This window comes from Saccopteryx leptura, chromosome 4 (assembly GCF_036850995.1).
Source record: "Saccopteryx leptura isolate mSacLep1 chromosome 4, mSacLep1_pri_phased_curated, whole genome shotgun sequence".
Taxonomy (NCBI): Eukaryota; Metazoa; Chordata; class Mammalia; order Chiroptera; family Emballonuridae; genus Saccopteryx; species Saccopteryx leptura.
Genome location: NC_089506.1, coordinates 191689782 through 191706563, shown reverse-complemented (window position 1 = coordinate 191706563; position 16782 = coordinate 191689782). Strand labels below are relative to the sequence as shown.

General features: G+C 46.0%; 1 protein-coding gene and 1 long non-coding RNA gene across 3 annotated transcripts; one reads left to right on the top strand and one right to left on the bottom strand.

The window, feature by feature from the left end:
- Window positions 1-3359: 3359 nt before the first annotated feature.
- Window positions 3360-6993, bottom strand: LOC136403548 (uncharacterized). Its single transcript, XR_010751150.1, has 3 exons — window positions 6920-6993; window positions 3824-4003; window positions 3360-3716 (listed from the first exon to the last, which is right to left on the bottom strand). It is a non-coding gene; the product is annotated as an uncharacterized lncRNA (long non-coding RNA).
- A 47-nt stretch (window positions 6994-7040) lies between these two features.
- NSUN5 (NOP2/Sun RNA methyltransferase 5) lies at window positions 7041-16522 on the top strand. Of its 2 annotated transcripts, none has more exons than XM_066382370.1 (11): window positions 7041-7150; window positions 7241-7363; window positions 7883-8057; window positions 8148-8256; window positions 14616-14754; window positions 14840-14955; window positions 15268-15406; window positions 15728-15816; window positions 15893-16033; window positions 16102-16219; window positions 16329-16522. In XM_066382370.1, the coding sequence occupies exons 1-11, from the start codon at window positions 7058-7060 to the stop codon at window positions 16338-16340; spliced, it is 1254 nt and encodes a 417-aa protein (XP_066238467.1). In that variant the 5' UTR covers window positions 7041-7057; the 3' UTR covers window positions 16341-16522. The 2 variants fall into 2 exon arrangements, with proteins under 2 accessions (XP_066238467.1, XP_066238466.1); XM_066382369.1 differs by having other exon boundaries at window positions 15268-15446; window positions 15606-15816.
- The last annotated feature ends 260 nt before the right edge of the window (window positions 16523-16782 follow it).

Here is a 16782-nt window from a genome sequence, read left to right as displayed (position 1 = left end):
ACTCTTTATCTGATAGATTGCTTGTCTCTGTTTCACTTAGTTTTTTTCTTCTGGGGTTTTATCGTTTGGAATGTATTTTTCTGTCTGCTCATTTTGGCTGTCTCTCTGTGTCTGTTGCTATGAATTAGGCAAAACAGCAACCTTTCCTGGTCTTGAAAGAGTGACCTTGGATAGGAGCCACTCCTCTGTAAACTGCGTGCCAGGTGTCTTTGGCAGGTCAACTGGAGTATGCATAGGCCACAGAGAGTCCAGGGATGGGGGAAGCCAAGGCTTACCAGGGCTTGGAGCTAAAGCTGGATCAGGTGTGAGCTGGTGGGATTCCCAGAGGCAAGCTGCTGGGGCTATAGCTGAAGTGGGTCTGGTTTTCAGGAAGCCCCTGGGACAAGCCTCCTCCCCCTCCCCAAGCCACACGAGAAGGAGTTATAGCTAGGGCAGTGTGAGCTGAGGGGATTCCTGGGGGCAAGTCACTCAGCTGGAAGCTAGAGCAGTCTCCAGGGAAACCTGTTTCTGTGTGGTCTCCCATGTTTGCTGTGCAGAAGCTCTTAAGTAACTCTCAGTTCTTCAGGAAGTTCTCTCTCTGAAAGTATAAATTCGATGTGTGCCTGGGAGGAGGTGATTTCAGGGTCTTCCTATGCTGCCATCTTGGGCCAGAAGCCTGCAACCAAAAGAGCTTGACAGATACATATGCAGTATGGAGAAGGCAGAGGAAAAAGCAGTTCATTCTTACTGTGGAGTTAGCATTTAAACATAAAGAAGTGGGATGCAGGCAGAGAAGAGCCTTTGGGGTTTAGGTGCACGGAGGGATGCTGAAGCTGGAGCTAGAAGGTGGGGGCTGGAAAAGGGAGAGTCACTGATGCTATTCTAGTGTATATGTTATAACTATCTTTTGTAGTAATGACAGTGTTGAGGTGGGTGAGTCTCCCGGGAGGGGGGAACAGCAGAATGGTAGAAGGGAGGCCAGAAGATGCAATACCAGAACCTAAAGAGCAGCTTAAAAAAAGCTGCCAAGAAAACAGAAATGATCAGAGAAATGGGAGGGTAGGCCAGCATGAGAGGCCATGGAAGCCAAAGCTTTACAACAAAGACAGTGTACGCAGCAGTGCCATGAAACCACACATTTGGCTGGAAAAGCCTGAGGAATATTAGGAAATTCTCTCTCTTTTTTTTTTTTTGTATTTTTCTGAAGTTGGAAACGGGGAGGCAGTCAGACAGACTCCCGCATGAGCCCGACTGGGATCCACCCGCACGCCCACCAGGGGGCAATGCTCTGCCCATCTGGGGCATTGCTCTGTTGCAACCAGAGCCATTCTAGCGCCTGAGGCAGAGGCCATAGAGCCATCCTCAGCGCCCGGGCCAACTTTGCTCCAATGGAGCCCTGGCTGCAGGAGGGGGAGAGAGAGACAGAGAGGAAGGAGAGGGGGAGGGGTGGAGAAGCAGATGGGCGCTTCCCCTGTGTGCCCTGGCCGGGAATCAAACCCGGGACTCCTGCACGCCAGGCCGACACTCTACCACTGAGCCAACCGGCCAGGGCTATTAAGGAAATTCTTTATGGCCTTGGAGGGAGTCATCTCAGTGGAGTGGGGTGGAAGACCTATTGCAGGGAATTCAGTATCAGCATGTGATGAAGAAGCAAAGGCAATGAGTGCTGGTTCTTCTTTTTAAAAGTTTAACGGGAAGGAGACCTTTGCACCAGTGCAGGAGAAGATGGAGTCTGCAGCTTGTGGGTGGGCCCAAAAACCTCTGCCCTAAACAGGTACTAGGCCTGGAACAAATTGCAAGAGGGGGAAATCCTCTCTCTGACCCCAACATTTTCAAGCATGTCCTGCTGGCCTTACAGTGAACACGGAGAGATGCTTTATAAAGGAGTCTTAACCAAGAGCAGCACTGTTCAAAGTGTGTCCATGGGCTAGTGCCAGTCTGTGATGATATGAGTGCAGAAACAAAGAGGTATTTAGAAAAACATATGCCAATTTGACTGACATATCATGTTTGTTGCAGCTAATAAAGGGGTGATATTTGATAAGTAAAAAAATAAATAGCCTGACCAGGCGGTGGCGCAGTGGATAGAGCATTGGACTGGGATGCGGAAGGACCCAGGTTCGAGACCCCGAGGTTGCCAGCTTGAACGCGGGCTCATCTGGTTTGAGCAAAGCTCACCAGCGTGGACCCAAGGTCGATGGCTCCAGCAAGGAGTTACTCGGTCTGCTGAAGGCCCCCGGTCAAGGCACATATGAGAAAGCAATCAATGAACAACTAAGGTGTTGCAACGAAAAACTAATGATTGATGCTTCTCATTTCTCTCCGTTCCTGTCTGTCCCTATCTATCCCTCTCTCTGACTCTCTCTCTGTCCCTGTAAAAAAAATAAATAAAAAAAAATAAAAAATAAATAAATAAATAAAGTTTAATAGGCCTGCCCAGGTGGTGATGCAGTGGATATAGGGTTAACCTGGGACACTGAGGACACAAGCTCAAAATCCTGAGGTTGCCAGCTTGAGCATGGGCTCACTGGCTTGAGTGTGGGATCACAGACATGACCCTATGATCGCTGGCATGAGCCCAAAGGTCACTGGCTTGAAACCCAAAGTCACTGGCTCAGCTGGAGATCCTCCTGGTCAAGGCATGTATGAGAAAGGAATCAATGAACAACTAAAGCGCCGCAACTATGAGTTGATGCTTCTCATCTTTCTCCCTTCTTTTCTGTCTGTCCCTCTCTCGCTAAAAAAAGTTTGATGGTAAAAAAGAGACTAGGTCACGAGTCTGAGAGAAGGTGGGATTGAGAGAAGGCATTTTTAAGATAGTGGAGACACTAAAACAGACCTATAGAATAGTGCTATCCAATAGAAATATACAATGCACACATGGAAGTTTAGGTTTTCTAATTGTCCCAATTGAAAAATTGAAAGAAGTCACCTCGTGCCCAGATCTTGCTTTCTAATACCACTCTCTAATGGTATCAGAAAAAAGGAACCAGGGGCTCCTTGATTCTAAGACTAGGTCAGGAAATACACAAGATGAGTTTTGAGTATCCTGTAGGGCTAGAAGGCAAGGAAGTGCTAAAAAAAATCCCGCAAAAAACACACAAACGTACAAAACCCCTCCAATTATAGGAGTCTGTCAAAGGATGTAGCCACTCCAAGTGGCCAAAACAGGATAATTTAAACAACAAAATATAGTACTGGACTAGAACCTAAAGTATAAAATAAATATCCAAGAATTGATACTGATATAAAAATGATTAATTAAATAAATAGGGTGGAAGAGACAAATCTGTGTAGAATTCCAAATAATTTATTTAGCTACTCCATCCCCAAGGAGGGGGGACATAACCGCCAACCCCTTGGAAGTAGGGACTGTGCATAGTGACTTCTTTCCAGAGAGGACAGTGTTATAAGTAGGCTTTACAGTGGAGAAACTTGACAAACACTACCTCCGCCAGGTGATCAAGGTCAACATCCACAATGTCGTGTTGATACTATGTGTCCTTGATGTGATGAGAATGGCCCTCTACATGGGGTCTTTCCACAAAAACCCATAACCCTTGTCTAATCATGAGAAAAACAGCAGACAATTCCAACAGAAAGATACTCTACAAACACTGACCAGTTCTCCTCAATACCATCAGGGTCTTCAAAACAAAGTCTAAGAAACTGTCACATCCAAAACAAGCCTAATGAGACATAACAACTGAATGTAATGTGCTATCTTAGATGAGATTCTGGGACAAAAAAAAAAAAAGACATTGGTTAAAAACTAAGGATATCTGGATAAATTGTGGACTTACATCAATTATGGATTTGTATGGTACACCCGTTACCCACTCACCTGGGGGATTGTTTCAGGATGGGTCAACTCCGGCACAATTGGTTTTCCAGCACCACATCAATCTGTGCTCCATTTATTCATTCCTTCACTCACTCAAAATATTATATATGTATTAGGTCTTTATTGTGAGAAACACTGGTTGAGGAGTGCTAAGACAGAGAACAGTTTGCCTTCATAGAGCTATTGGGGGTGACAGAATAAATCATAATCACATATGTAATAAGTGCTATAAAGAAATAAAAAGGTGATGTGATTCGATGTGAGGGGGTAAAGGAGTTCCACTAAAAGATCACTTATGAACTAACCTAGAGCTATAGAAGGAGGTGGTGAAATCTTTAAACAACTCAGTAATTTTAAGGTAGACTACAGTCAACCCTCTTGCAAAATGCAAAATACTTGACCATGAGCTATTAACATTACAGACTATATAGTGCAATACTCTAGTCCACGGAGTTCTGTTTAGTTGAATGTGTGGGTTTATTCAATCAACCTACAGTGTGTCCGTAAAGTCATGGTGCACTTTTGACTGGTCACAGGAAAGCAACAAAAGATGATAGAAATGTGAAATCTGTACCAAATAAAAGGAAAACCCTCCCAGTTTCTGTAGGATGATGTGGCAGCATGTGCGCGTGCGCAGATGATGACGTAACACTGTGTATACAGCGGAGCAGCCCACGGCCATGCCAGTCGAGATGTGGATGGTACAGAGGAAAGTTCAGTGTGTTCTGTGGCTCACTAAATTGGAATCCATGACCAAAGTGCAACGTGAATATCGGCGTGTTTATAATGAAGCGCCACCACATAGGAATAACATTACTCGATGGGATAAGCAGTTGAAGGAAACCGGCAGTTTGGTGGAGAAACCCCGTTCTGGTAGGCCATCAGTCAGTGATGAGTCTGTAGAGGCTATACGGGATAGCTACCTAAGGAGCCCTAAAAAATCTGTGCATGAGCCCACATCAAACTGCACTGAATAGGTATGAAACTGGGAGAGTTTTCCTTTTATTTGGTGCAGATTTCACATTCCTATTGTCTTTTGTTGCTTTCCTGTGACCGGTCAAAAGTGCACCATGACTTTACGGACACGCTGTATTAAATACCTGTAATAACATGGGTGCTGGGGACACAAGAAACAAATACAATTTGGAAACAAAGAGCCCTTCCTCACATCATGTACCAAACTGAATTTTAAACAGATTAAAGATTTAACAAGAAAAAATGAAGCCATACTGAGTTCTATATTGTAGGAGTGTGAAGGAGTTTCCAAACATGACTCCAAAGGCAGAAACCATTAAAGATTTAAAAAAAAAAAAAAAAAAAAAAGGCCCTGGATCACTGGCTCAGTGGTAGAGCATTGGCCTGGTGTGTGGATATTCCAGGTTTGATTCCCAGTCAGGGCATACAGAAGAAGCGACCATCTGCTTCTCCACCTTCTCTCTCTCTCTCTCTTCCCCTCCTGCAGCCATGACTCAATTGGTTCAAGCCAGGTGGCCTCAGGCACTGAGGATGGCTCTATGGCCTCTGCCTCAGATGCTAAAAAACGGCTCTGTTGTTGAGCAATGGAGCAAGGGCCCCAGATGGGCAGAGCCCCCTAGTGGGTTTGCCAGGTGGATACCGGTTGGGGGGGACATGTGGGAGTCTGTTTCTCTGCCTCTCCTCCTCTCACTAAAAAATAAAATAACATATAAAATAAAATAAATAAAATAAAATAAAATAGAAGAAGCCTGACCTGTGCTGGTGTAGTACAGAGCATCCACCTGGGGTCACAAGTTTGAAACCCTGGGCCCGCTCAGAGCACATTGGAGAAGCAACTACTATTGAGTTGATTATCTCGGCTCACCCACCACTTTCTCTTTTTTTCTATTTCTCTTCTCTCTCAAAAAGAAAAGAGGCTTAGGCTGTTGGCTCAGTGGATAGAGCCTGCGCCCTGTGTATGAATGTCCCGGGTTTGATCCCCAGGTTTAATTCCTGGTCAGGGCACACAAGAGAAGTGACTATCTGCTTCTTTCCCCTGCCTCTCCCCATTCTCTCCCTCTTCACCGCCTGTAGCTAGTGGCTCCACTGGTTCCAGCATTGGCAGGGCACTGAGAATAGCTCTGTTGGTCTAAGCTGGTCAGCCTCAGGTGCTAAATACAGCTCAGTTGATTCATTGGCTCCAGGACAGATTGCCACGTGGATCCGGTCTGGGTGCATGCGGGAGTCTGTCTACCCTCCTCTTATTTAACACACACACACACACACACACACACACACACACACACACACACACACTAAAGCAACAATAAATGAAAAATATGGCAATACCTAAGACAAGAGTATATAAAGTTAATATATAAAGGGCACTAAGAGAAAGATGGTAATACATGTGATTGAGAAAGATATTAACATGTTATCATAACAGAAGAAATACACAAGACCAATAAACATATGAAGATATTCAAACTCAATAACGAAACAGCAGTCAAGTTAGCCAGATAGCTGTTGGTTGGAGCATCATCCTGATGCACCAATGTTGTAGGTTTGACCCCTGGTCAGGGCACATGCAAGAATCAATCAACCAATGGGCCTGGGCAGGCTGGCTCATTGGTAGAGCGTCAGCCCCAGGTGTGAAAGTCCCAGGTACCATTCCTGGCCAGGGCACACAGAAGTGCCCATCTGCTTCTCCACCCTTCCCCCTCTCCTTTCTCTCTCTCTTCCCCTCCTGCAGCCAATGTTCCATTGGAGCAAAGTTGGCCCGGGCGCTGAGAATGGCTCCATGGCCTCCACCTCAGGTGCTAGAATGGCTTCTGTTGCAATGGATCAACGCCCCAGATGGGCAGAGCAATCTCCAGACGGGATTGCTGGTGGATCCCGGTCGGGCGCATGCGGGAGTCTGTCTCTCTGCCTTCCCGCTTCTCACTTCAGAAAAATACAAAAAGGAATCAACCAATGAATGCATAAAGTGAATTAAAAAAAATAAAAAAATAAAAACACAGCAGTAGATACCTATCGTTTGCCTATAAGACCAGCAAAAATTGAAAGAAAAAAGTGAAGACCTGTCAATAAGTGGAGAAGTGCACTCCCAACGTCCACCTCCCCATGTAAGTGTGAACTCACATTCATCTTCAGAAGCTAGCGCGGAACTGGGGATTCCGGCTCGCCCCTCCGCGCCTTCTGACCGCGGAAGTCTGGGCAGGCAGCGTCGCAAAGCCGCGCACGTTGCGACAGAGCCGTAAAGGTGCGCGGAAGCGTGCTATGGCGCTGTATGCTGCGGCAGCGGCAGTGCTGGCAGGCGTTGAGAGCCGCCAGGGCTCCATCAAAGGGCTAGTGTACGCTAGCCGTTTCCAGGTAGCGGGGTTCGGGGTTCGGCAGGGCGGGGTGGGGGGTTAGCCTGGGCCGGGTCCCCGCCTCAGCTCGTGTCGCTTTGGCCACGCGCAGAACGTGAAGCAGCTGTACGCACTCGTGTGCGAGACGCAGCGCTACTCTGTCGTGTTGGACACCGTGATCGCCAGCGCCGGTCTCCTCCGCGCGGAGAAGAAGCTGCGGCCGCACCTGGCCAAGGTGACTGGCGGCGTGGGGTGGTGTAGGGCCGGGCAGTGAGTCCCTCCTAACCTGGTTCCAGCTCTGTACCGTCCATGGGGTGACTGGAGTAAGTCACTCCTCCGAAATTAGGATGTGCCCCTCCTCTCTTGAGTATTGAATTGAGGTGGTGGGATGAAAATGCTTTAATTTCAAACCTTGTGTGAAAGATTAAATACGAATAAAAATACACAGTAGTAATGGTAGGGACTCTTGGTAAAACGAAAGGGTTGATGTTGACGAGGAGGAGGGTTGAGATCCTGAGCTCCGCTGGTGAGTGGCCAACCACACGGAAAGGGTTCAGGACTGGGGAAGCAAGTCATCAGGTTCAAAGCCTGTGTCTACCATTAATTCTATGTGATCTTGGACAAGGCACTTCACTTTTACCTGTTACCGTTTGGACAGGTGGTCTGTTCAGCTCGTCCAGTCCCAACAGTAGGAAGTTCAAAGGCACTAATGCTTAGGGTTCTTCTCTCTTGGTCTTCATCTCTTCATCTCCAGGTGCTAGTGTATGAGTTGTTGCTTGGAAGAGGCTTTAGAGGTGGTGGAGGCAAATGGAAGCCTCTGTTGAACCGGCACCAGGCAAGGCTGAAAGCTGAGTTGGCTCGGTTGAAGGTTCATCGAGGTGTGAGCCGAAATGAGGATTTGTTGGAAGTGGGATGTGGGCCTGGCCCAGGTGAGCTGAGTTGTGGGGGTGGGGGATAGCCATCAAACTTTAAAAGGAGAGGGCTTTGTTTCCGCCCACTTACTTCTGATTGCTTCCTAGCTTCCCAGGTGCCCCGATTTGTGCGGGTGAACACTCTCAAGACCTGCTCTGATGACGCAGTTGATTATTTTAAGAGGCAAGGTTTCTCCTACCAGGGTCGGGCTTCCAGGTGAGTTTACAACGCTGCCCAACTGCATTAATCCAGAGAGGTGCCTGGGGGCACTAGGGAAACAGATGGGAAGAGAGAGGTGGGGTGGTTGTGACTGCACACCCGGCTTTCTGCTTATTTTCATAGAAGTTTCTCCGTCCTCTTCCAAGGCCTGCCTTCTTCAATCCCTTAAATATTGATTGTTCTTGGAGTCCCATCGATAGTCTTCTCTCTCTCTCTCTTTTTTTTTTTTTTTTTTTTTGGTATTTTTCTGAAGCTGGAAACGGGGAGAGACAGTCAGACAGACTCCCGCATGCGCCCGACCGGGATCCACCCGGCACGCCCCCCAGGGGGCGACGCTCTGCCCACCAGGGGGTGATGCTCTGCCCCTCCGGGGCGTCGCTCTGTTGCAACCAGAGCCACTCTAGCGCCTGGGGCAGAGGCCAAGGAGCCATCCCCAGCGCCCAGGCCATCCCTGCTCCAATGGAGCCTTGGCTGCGGGAGGGGAAGAGAGAGACAGAGAGGAAGGAGAGGGGGAGGGGTGGAGAAGCAGATGGGAGCTTCTCCTGTGTGCCCTGGCCGGGAATCGAACCCGGGACTTCCATACGCCAGGCCGACGCTCCACCACTGAGCCAACCGGCCAGGGCCATCAGTCTGTTTTTTTGAAAGATTTTACTTATTGACTTGAGAGAGAGGGAGGGAGGGAGGAGGCAAGATCATATATACTGCTCATAAAAAATTAGGGGATATTTCAAAATGATTATGAAGCGATAAAATATCTCCTAATTTTTGTGAGCAGTATAGTTGCTTCATTTTAGTTGTTCATTGATTGCTTCTGGTATGTGCCTTAACCTAACCTGCGACCTCAGTATTCCAGGTCGACACTCTATCCAGGGCACCACGACAGGTCAGGTGCAACATTTTTCTAATGTATCCCTCAATTTCTTCTCTAGCTCTGAACTCCTAATTCTGCCCAGATGATTCTTGTCTCTCATTCTAGACTTCCCGCTTGTATTCACACCCTCAAGTTCATATTAGTCAGTGCTTTAGATACCACAATCATAGCATGTGTCAAACTGAATTCATCCTTCCTCTGAACTTTGTACCTTTTTTGTTGTTGTCATGTTTATTCAGAACTCAAGATTTAAAAATAGTTCTTCCAAAAGATGTGCTTTTGAAGTTTTGGATTATTTTGAAGCATTCTTTTTTTTAAATTGAGGTATAATTGACATATAACACTGTTAGTTTCAGGGGTATAATGAAATGAACTATTTGATATTTTGTATATAATGCAAAATGATCACTACAGTGAGTTTAGTTAACATCCTGCCACCAAACATAGTGACAGTAATTCTTTTTTTTTTCAACAATTTGGTTTTTTTAATTATTATTATTTTTTACAGAGACAGAGTCAGAGAGAGGGATAGATAGGGACAAACAGACAGGAACGGAGAGAGATGAGAAGCATCAATCATCAGTTTTTTGTTGCGACACCTTAGTTGCTCATTGATTGCTTTCTTATATGTGCCTTGACCGTAGGCCTTCAGCAGACTGAATAACCCCTTGCTCAAGCCAGCGAACTTGGATCCAAGCTTTGCTCAAACCAGATGAGCCCGTGCTCAAGCTGGCAACCTTGGGGTCTTGAACCTGGGTCCTCGGCATCTCAGTCCGACGCTGTATCCACTGTGCCACCGCCTGGTCAGGCAATAATTCTTTTCTTGTGTTTTGTATTCTCTTAGCCACTTTCTAATATGCAATACAGAATATTAACCATAGTCACCATACTGTACATTATATCCTCATGACATTTAATAATTGGAAATTTGTAACTTTTGACTACCTTCACTCATTTTCCCCCTGCTCCCCCCCCCCCCCATTTGTTATTTGTATCTATGAACTCTGGGGGTATTTTTTGTTTGTGTTTTTTGAGAGAGAGAGAGAGACAGTAAGGGAAAGAGATGAGAAGTACCAACTTATAGTTGTGGCACTTTAGTTGTTCATTGGTTGCTTCTCATATGTGCCTTGATCCAGGAGCTTCAGCTGAGCCAGTGACCATGGGATCATGTTGATGATCTCATGCTCAAGCTGGTGAGCCTGCAACACAAGCTGGATGAGCCTGTGCTCAAGTCGGCGACATCAGGGGTTTCGAACCCAAGGACCTCAGCATCCCTGGTTGATTCTCTCTTCACTGTGCCACCACCAGTCAGGCTGAGCTCTGGATTTTTGATTTTTGTTTTAAGATTCCACATATAAATGAGATCATATGATATTTGTCTTTCTCAATCTGACTTTGCCCTTAAGGTCCATCCATCTTGTCGAAAATGGCAAGATTTCATTATTTCTTATGACTGAATAATAGTCCTCTGTGTTCATGTCACATTTTCTTAATTTATTCATCCATTGGTGGACACGTAGGTTGTTCCCATGTCTTGGCCATTATAAATAATGCTGAAGTGAACATGAAGGGGCATATATCTTTTTGAATTATTGTTTTCCTTTCCTTTAGGTAAATACCCAGCAGTAGAATTGCTAGATCATATGGTAGTCTGTTTAAAAATTTTTAAGGAGCCCTGGTCGGTTGGCTCAGCGGTAGAGCGTCGGCCTAGCGTGCGGAGGACCCGGGTTCGATTCCCGGCCAGGGCACACAGGAGAAGCGCCCATTTGCTTCTCCACCCCTCCGCCGCGCTTTCCCTCTCTGTCTCTCTCTTCCCCTCCCGCAGCCAAGGCTCCATTGGAGCAAAGATGGCCCGGGCGCTGGGGATGGCTCTGTGGCCTCTGCCCCAGGCGCTAGAGTGGCTCTGGTCGCAACATGGCGACGCCCAGGATGGGCAGAGCATCGCCCCCTGGTGGGCAGAGCGTTGCCCCTGGTGGGCGTGCCGGGTGGATCCCGGTCGGGCGCATGCGGGAGTCTGTCTGACTGTCTCTCCCTGTTTCCAGCTTCAGAAAAAAAAAAAAAAAAAAAATTTTTAAGGAACCTCTATATTCTTTCCCGTAGGCAATTTACACTTCTACCAATGGTGCATAAGAGTTCCCTTTTCTCCGCATCCTTGCCAATACTTGTTATTTTTTGTCTTTTTGATAATAACCCTTCTAACAGGTGTGAGATGGTATCTCATTGTGATTTTGATTTGCATTTCCCTGATGATTAATGTTGTTGAGCCTCTTTTTGTGTATGTTGGCCATCTGTATGTCTTCTTCGGAAAAATGTCTATTTAAAACCTCAGCCCTGCCTGACCTGTGGTGGCGCAGTGGATAAAGCATCGACCTGGAAATGCTGAGGTCGCCGGTTCGAAACCCTGGGCTTGCCTGGTCAAGGCACATATGGGAGTTGATGCTTCCAGCTCCTCCCCCCTTCTCTCTCTCTGTCTCTCTCTCTCTTCCTCTCTCTCTCCTCTCTAAAAATGAATAAAGAAAAAAAAAGATTAAAAAAAAATAAAACCTCAGCCTTTTTTTTTTTTTTTTTTTACAGAGACAGAGACAGAGTCAGAGAGAGGGATAGACAGGGACAGACAGACAAGAACGGAGAGAGATGAGAAGCATCAATCATTAGTGTTTCATTGCGTGTTGCAACACCTTAGTTGTTCATTGATTGCATTCTCATATGTGCCTTGACTGCGGGCCTTCAGCAGACCGAGTAACCCTTTGCTGGAGCCAGCGACCTTGGGTTCAAGCTGGTGGGCTTTTTGCTCAAACCAGATGAGCCGGCGCTCAAGCTGGCGACCTCGGGGTCTCGAACCTGGGTCCTCTGCATCCCAGTCTGACACTATCCACTGCGCCACCGCCTGGTCAGGCTCAGCCCGTTTTTTAACTGAATTGTTTGTTGTTTGCTATTGAGTTTTATGAGTTCTTTATGTATTTTGGATAGTTATATGACTTGCACATGTTTTCTCCTATTTAGTAGGTTGCCGCTTCATCTTGTTGATGGTTTCCTTTGCTGTGCTTTTTAGTTTGATACGTTCCTACTTATTTCTTTTCACTTTCGGTGTCAAAACCAAAAATCTTACCAAGAGCGATCTCAGGGAGCTTACCACCTGTGTTTTCTTCTAGGAGTTTTAGGGTTTCTGGTCTTACATTCAAGCCTTTAATCCATTTTAAGTTGACTTTTGTATATGGTATAAGGAAGTGGTCCAGTTCCATTCTTTTGCATGTGGCTGTCCAATTTTCTCAACACCATATATTGAAAAGGCTTGTCCTTTCTCCATTGTATATTCTTGGTTCCTGTCATAAATTGGTTTGGGTTTATTTCTGAGTGCTCTACACTGTTTCATTGATCTGTGTGTTTATTTTTATGCCAATATCATACTGTTTTGATTACTATAGCTTTGTAATAATATTGTGTGAAATCGGGGAACATGATGCCTCCATCTTTGTTCTTCATTCTGAAGATTGCTTTGGCTATTTGGGTCTTATGGTTTCATACATTCTAAGATTTTTTGTTCTATTTCTGTGAAGAAAATGCCACTGGAATTTTGATAGGGATTGCTTTGATCTGTAGATTGCTTTGGGTAATATGGACATTGCAACAATATTCTTTCAACCCATGAGCATGGAATATTTTTCCATTTATTTGTATCTTCAATTTCTTTCATAATCTTTTTATTTTTTAGAGAGAGACAGAGAGACAGGAACATTGGGTTGTTCCCATATGTGCCCTGACCGAGATTGAACCATTAGTAATATCTTATTTGGTTTTCAGTGTACAGGTTTTTCACCTCCTTGGTTTTACCTCCTTCTGAGGTATTCTTTTTGATACAATTGTAAATGAGCTTGTTTTAAAATTTCTTATACTTCATTACTAGTGCATTGAAATAGACCATATTTTTGTGTATTGATTTTGTATCCTGCAACTTTACTGGATTTGTTTACTAATTCTAAGAGTATTTTTTGGTGGAGTCTTTAGGGTTTTCTATATGTATGCTATTTGCAAATAATGACAGTTTTACTTTTTCCTTTCCAATTTAGATGCCCTTATTTCTTTTCTTGCCTAATTGCTCTGGCTAGGACTTCCAATACTGTGTTGAATGCAAGTGGTCTTGTCTTATTCCTGATCTTAGAAGAAAAGCTTTTAGCTTTTCACCATTGAGTATGTGATTAGCTGTGCGCTTGTCCTATATGGTTTTTATTATGTTGAGGTATGTTCCCTAAAACAACTTTGTTAAGAGTTTTTGTCATAAATAGATGTTGAATTTTGTTAAATGTTTTTGCTGCATTTATTGAGTTATTTTTATCCTGCATTTTGTTAATATGATGTATCACATAGATTAATTTGAACCATTCTTGTATCCATGAACTTAGCATCCTCTGCATTCCCTATTTTAACCTAACGTATAACTAGGCACCCATTTGGTCAAACCAGAAACTGAGTCATCCTAGATGCTTCCTTCCTCTCCCTCCAGTCATTCACTACTTTGTCTTCAGAAACTTTCTCAACTCTTTCTTTTTGCCTTCCTGGACATTACCTAGGTTTAGGCACTGAACATTTCCTACCATGATTGGCTGAATTTGATTGGCTGCAGAGAGATTTGAAACCATATCCAATGTGCTACTCCCTGCTGAAAACCCTTTTTTGGCTCTCCATTGCGCTGTGCCCCCTGCCCCCTCACCAGGCCCGTCTACTCTGGCACTCCATGCACCTGTTGTCCCCACAGCAGTTGCTGCTGTCTGCCCTGTTACTGCCCCACCTCCTCCCGGACTCACTTTGTCCTCCGGTCTGTCCTTTGACAGGTTTAGAAAGCCTCTGCTCCCTCCCTCACCCCCGTTTTAGGTGTTCCCCCTTCTGTCTCCAGCATGTTGCTTGGAGACCAGGGTGGTAGAGAAGAGAGTGGCTGTGTATGGGTTGGAATTTCAGCTCTGCTACTTGATAGCTTTCTGAATGGAGACAGTATTCTATTCTGTAGGCCTGTTTCTATGTGGGTCAGGTGGAGTGGACAGTGCTGCTTTGCAGAGTTTAGTGAATGTAGTTTTCATCTCAGCTCCTCATGTTACTACTCACTCATCTATCAGGAGTCAGCTCAATACTTATCTCCTCCTTGAGGTTATGCTTCAGCAGTAACTGAGTGCCTGATTGGTGCCATGTGTTTTTATAAATAATTGCATGTAACTCATTTAATCCTCATAGCTACCACTTTCCAGAAGTGTAAACAGGCTGAGACAAAAGCACTTGCTCATGCTCTTACCGCCAGTAAATGGCTGAGGTGGGAGCCTGAAACCAGTCTGGTCTGAGAACCTAGACTCTGTCTTATCCTGTTTATTTCTTCATAGCAGTCTTAAACATTTGTTGCATGAATGAATAGTTAACATGTGAGGTAACATGTAAAATGCCCAGCCTGCTTGGCATGGAAGACTTCAGAAACTGTTGAATGGTTCTTTTTCCTTGGCAGTCTTGAGGACCTACGGGCCCTCAAAGGGAAGTGTTTTCTTCTGGACCCCTTGTTGCCAGAGCTGCTTGTGTTTCCTGCCCAAACAGATCTGCATGACCATCCACTATACCAGGCCGGTCACCTTATCTTACAAGACAAGGTAGGGAAGGTGGGTGAAGGGAAGAATATGTGGGAGTGACTGACTTGAAGTCTGTTCACCCAGCCATTGTGCTCTGCCCTGCCAGGCAAGCTGTCTCCCAGCCATGCTGCTGGCTCCGCCCCCGGGTTCCCATGTCATTGATGCTTGTGCTGCCCCAGGCAATAAGACCAGTCACTTGGCTGCTCTTCTGAAGAACCAAGGGTGAGTGTCATGGTCAGACAGGGAGGGAAATGGGGTCTGATCCTGTGTTGGTGAGAAGGAACTTGTTTTTCCAATAGGTCTGAAGGCTGAAAGGCAGATTTTCCTTTAAATATTTCCTTCCAGGACAGTTACCAGTATAACCCCAAGCTAAACTTCCCAGTGGGTTGCATTTGTGAGATTTGAATACTGTAGTTCTTGCATGCCATTTAAATATTTTCTTCGTGTCCTGACAATGTACATTTGTGTGTCAGAGCTGTGGTCTGTTAAATGCTGTATAAACTCAGTTAACCTCAACTCTGCCCTTTTCCCTAGGAAAATCTTTGCCTTTGACCTCGATGCCAAGCGGCTGGCATCTATGGCTACTCTGCTAGCCCGGGCTGGAGTCTCTTGTTGCCAGCTAGCTGAGGAGGACTTCCTGACAGTCTCACCCTTAGACCAGCGTTATCAACAGGTCCAGTACATTTTGCTGGATCCTTCTTGTAGTGGCTCTGGTGAGATGGGGAGAAATCGTGGTCTAAGGATACTTCTTTAGGGTCTTGAGTTTAGTTCTGACTTGAGTCATCTTGTGACTCTGGGCAAATGCTCTCACTTATAGAGTGGGGATTTCAGTATGAAATAAGGCAGTCTGTAATTCAAGCACTCTTCTCTAGGTATGTTGACCAGACAGCTGGAGGAGCCCGGGGCAGGTACACCGAGTAAGGAACGCTTGCGCGCCCTGGCAGGGTTCCAGCAGCGAGCTCTGTGCCATGCGCTCACTTTCCCCTCCCTGCAGCGCCTGGTCTACTCCACATGTTCCCTTTGTCAAGAGGAGAATGAAGATGTGGTACAGAATGCCCTGCAGCAGAGCTCAGGAACCTTCAGGTAGTGGGTCTTCACCAGGGTCTTGGGGAGGGGACTGCTCTTTTTTACCTAGAAGTCTGCTATTTCTTCTCTACAGGCTAACTCCTGCCCTACCTTCCTGGCCCCACCGAGGCCTCAACACTTTTCCAGGGGCAGAACACTGCCTCCGGGCCTCCCCTGAGACCACGCTCACTGGTGGCTTCTTTATTGCTGTACTTGAACGGGTGGAGGTGCCAAGGTAAACAGGGTGCCTGCTGGGAAGAGGCTGGAAGACTGGGACACATCTAACTTGTACTTTTCTTCTAGCTCAGTTTCACAGGCTGAAGTGTCAGCACCAGAACTTAGACCCAGCCCAACTCCAAAGAGAAAGAAGAGGCGGAGAAAAGCAGCAGCCGCTTCTAACACGCTGCCTTGCACACAGCAGGTGCTCAAAGCTTTTGACTTCTTGGGTGGAAGGAAAGGAAGACTAGTTCTCCCCTCAGCTTCAGGCAGCAGTTTTGTTTCTGAAAGGTTCATTCTTTGTGTTGCTATAGGAAGGACACTGATAACCCTGTTTCTCCAGCTGGAAAGATGGAGTGGATTTCTTTGTCCTTTGGGTTCCTTCCCTGGTGAGAGACATGCAACCCACAAAAATAAAAGGCAGGACATGGCCTGACCAGACGGTGGCGCAGTGGATAGAGCGTTGGACTGGGATGCAGAGGACCCAGGTTCGAGACCTCGAGGTCGCCAGCTTGAGCAAAAAGCCCACCAGCTTGAACCCAAGGTCGCTGGCTCCAGCAAGGGGTTACTCGGTCTGCTGAAGGCCCGTGGTCAAGGCACTTATGAGAAAGCAATCAATGAACAACTAAGGTGTTGCAATGTGCAATGAAAAACTAATGATTGATGCTTCTCATCTCTCTCCGTTCCTGCCTGTCTGTCCCTGTCTATCCCTCTCTCTGACTCACTCTCTGTCTCTGTAAAAAATAAATAAATTAAAAAAAAAAAGGC

Excerpts from the sequence above, each read along its gene's own strand:
- NSUN5 (XM_066382369.1), top strand. The coding sequence starts at position 7,058 with ATGGCGCTGTATGCTGCGGCAGCGGCAGTGCTGGCAGGCGTTGAGAGC. Across the intron at positions 8,058-8,147 it reads GGGATGTGGGCCTGGCCCAG|CTTCCCAGGTGCCCCGATTT; the intron begins GTGAGCTGAGTT and ends ATTGCTTCCTAG. Across the intron at positions 14,956-15,267 it reads GCTCTTCTGAAGAACCAAGG|GAAAATCTTTGCCTTTGACC; the intron begins GTGAGTGTCATG and ends CCTTTTCCCTAG.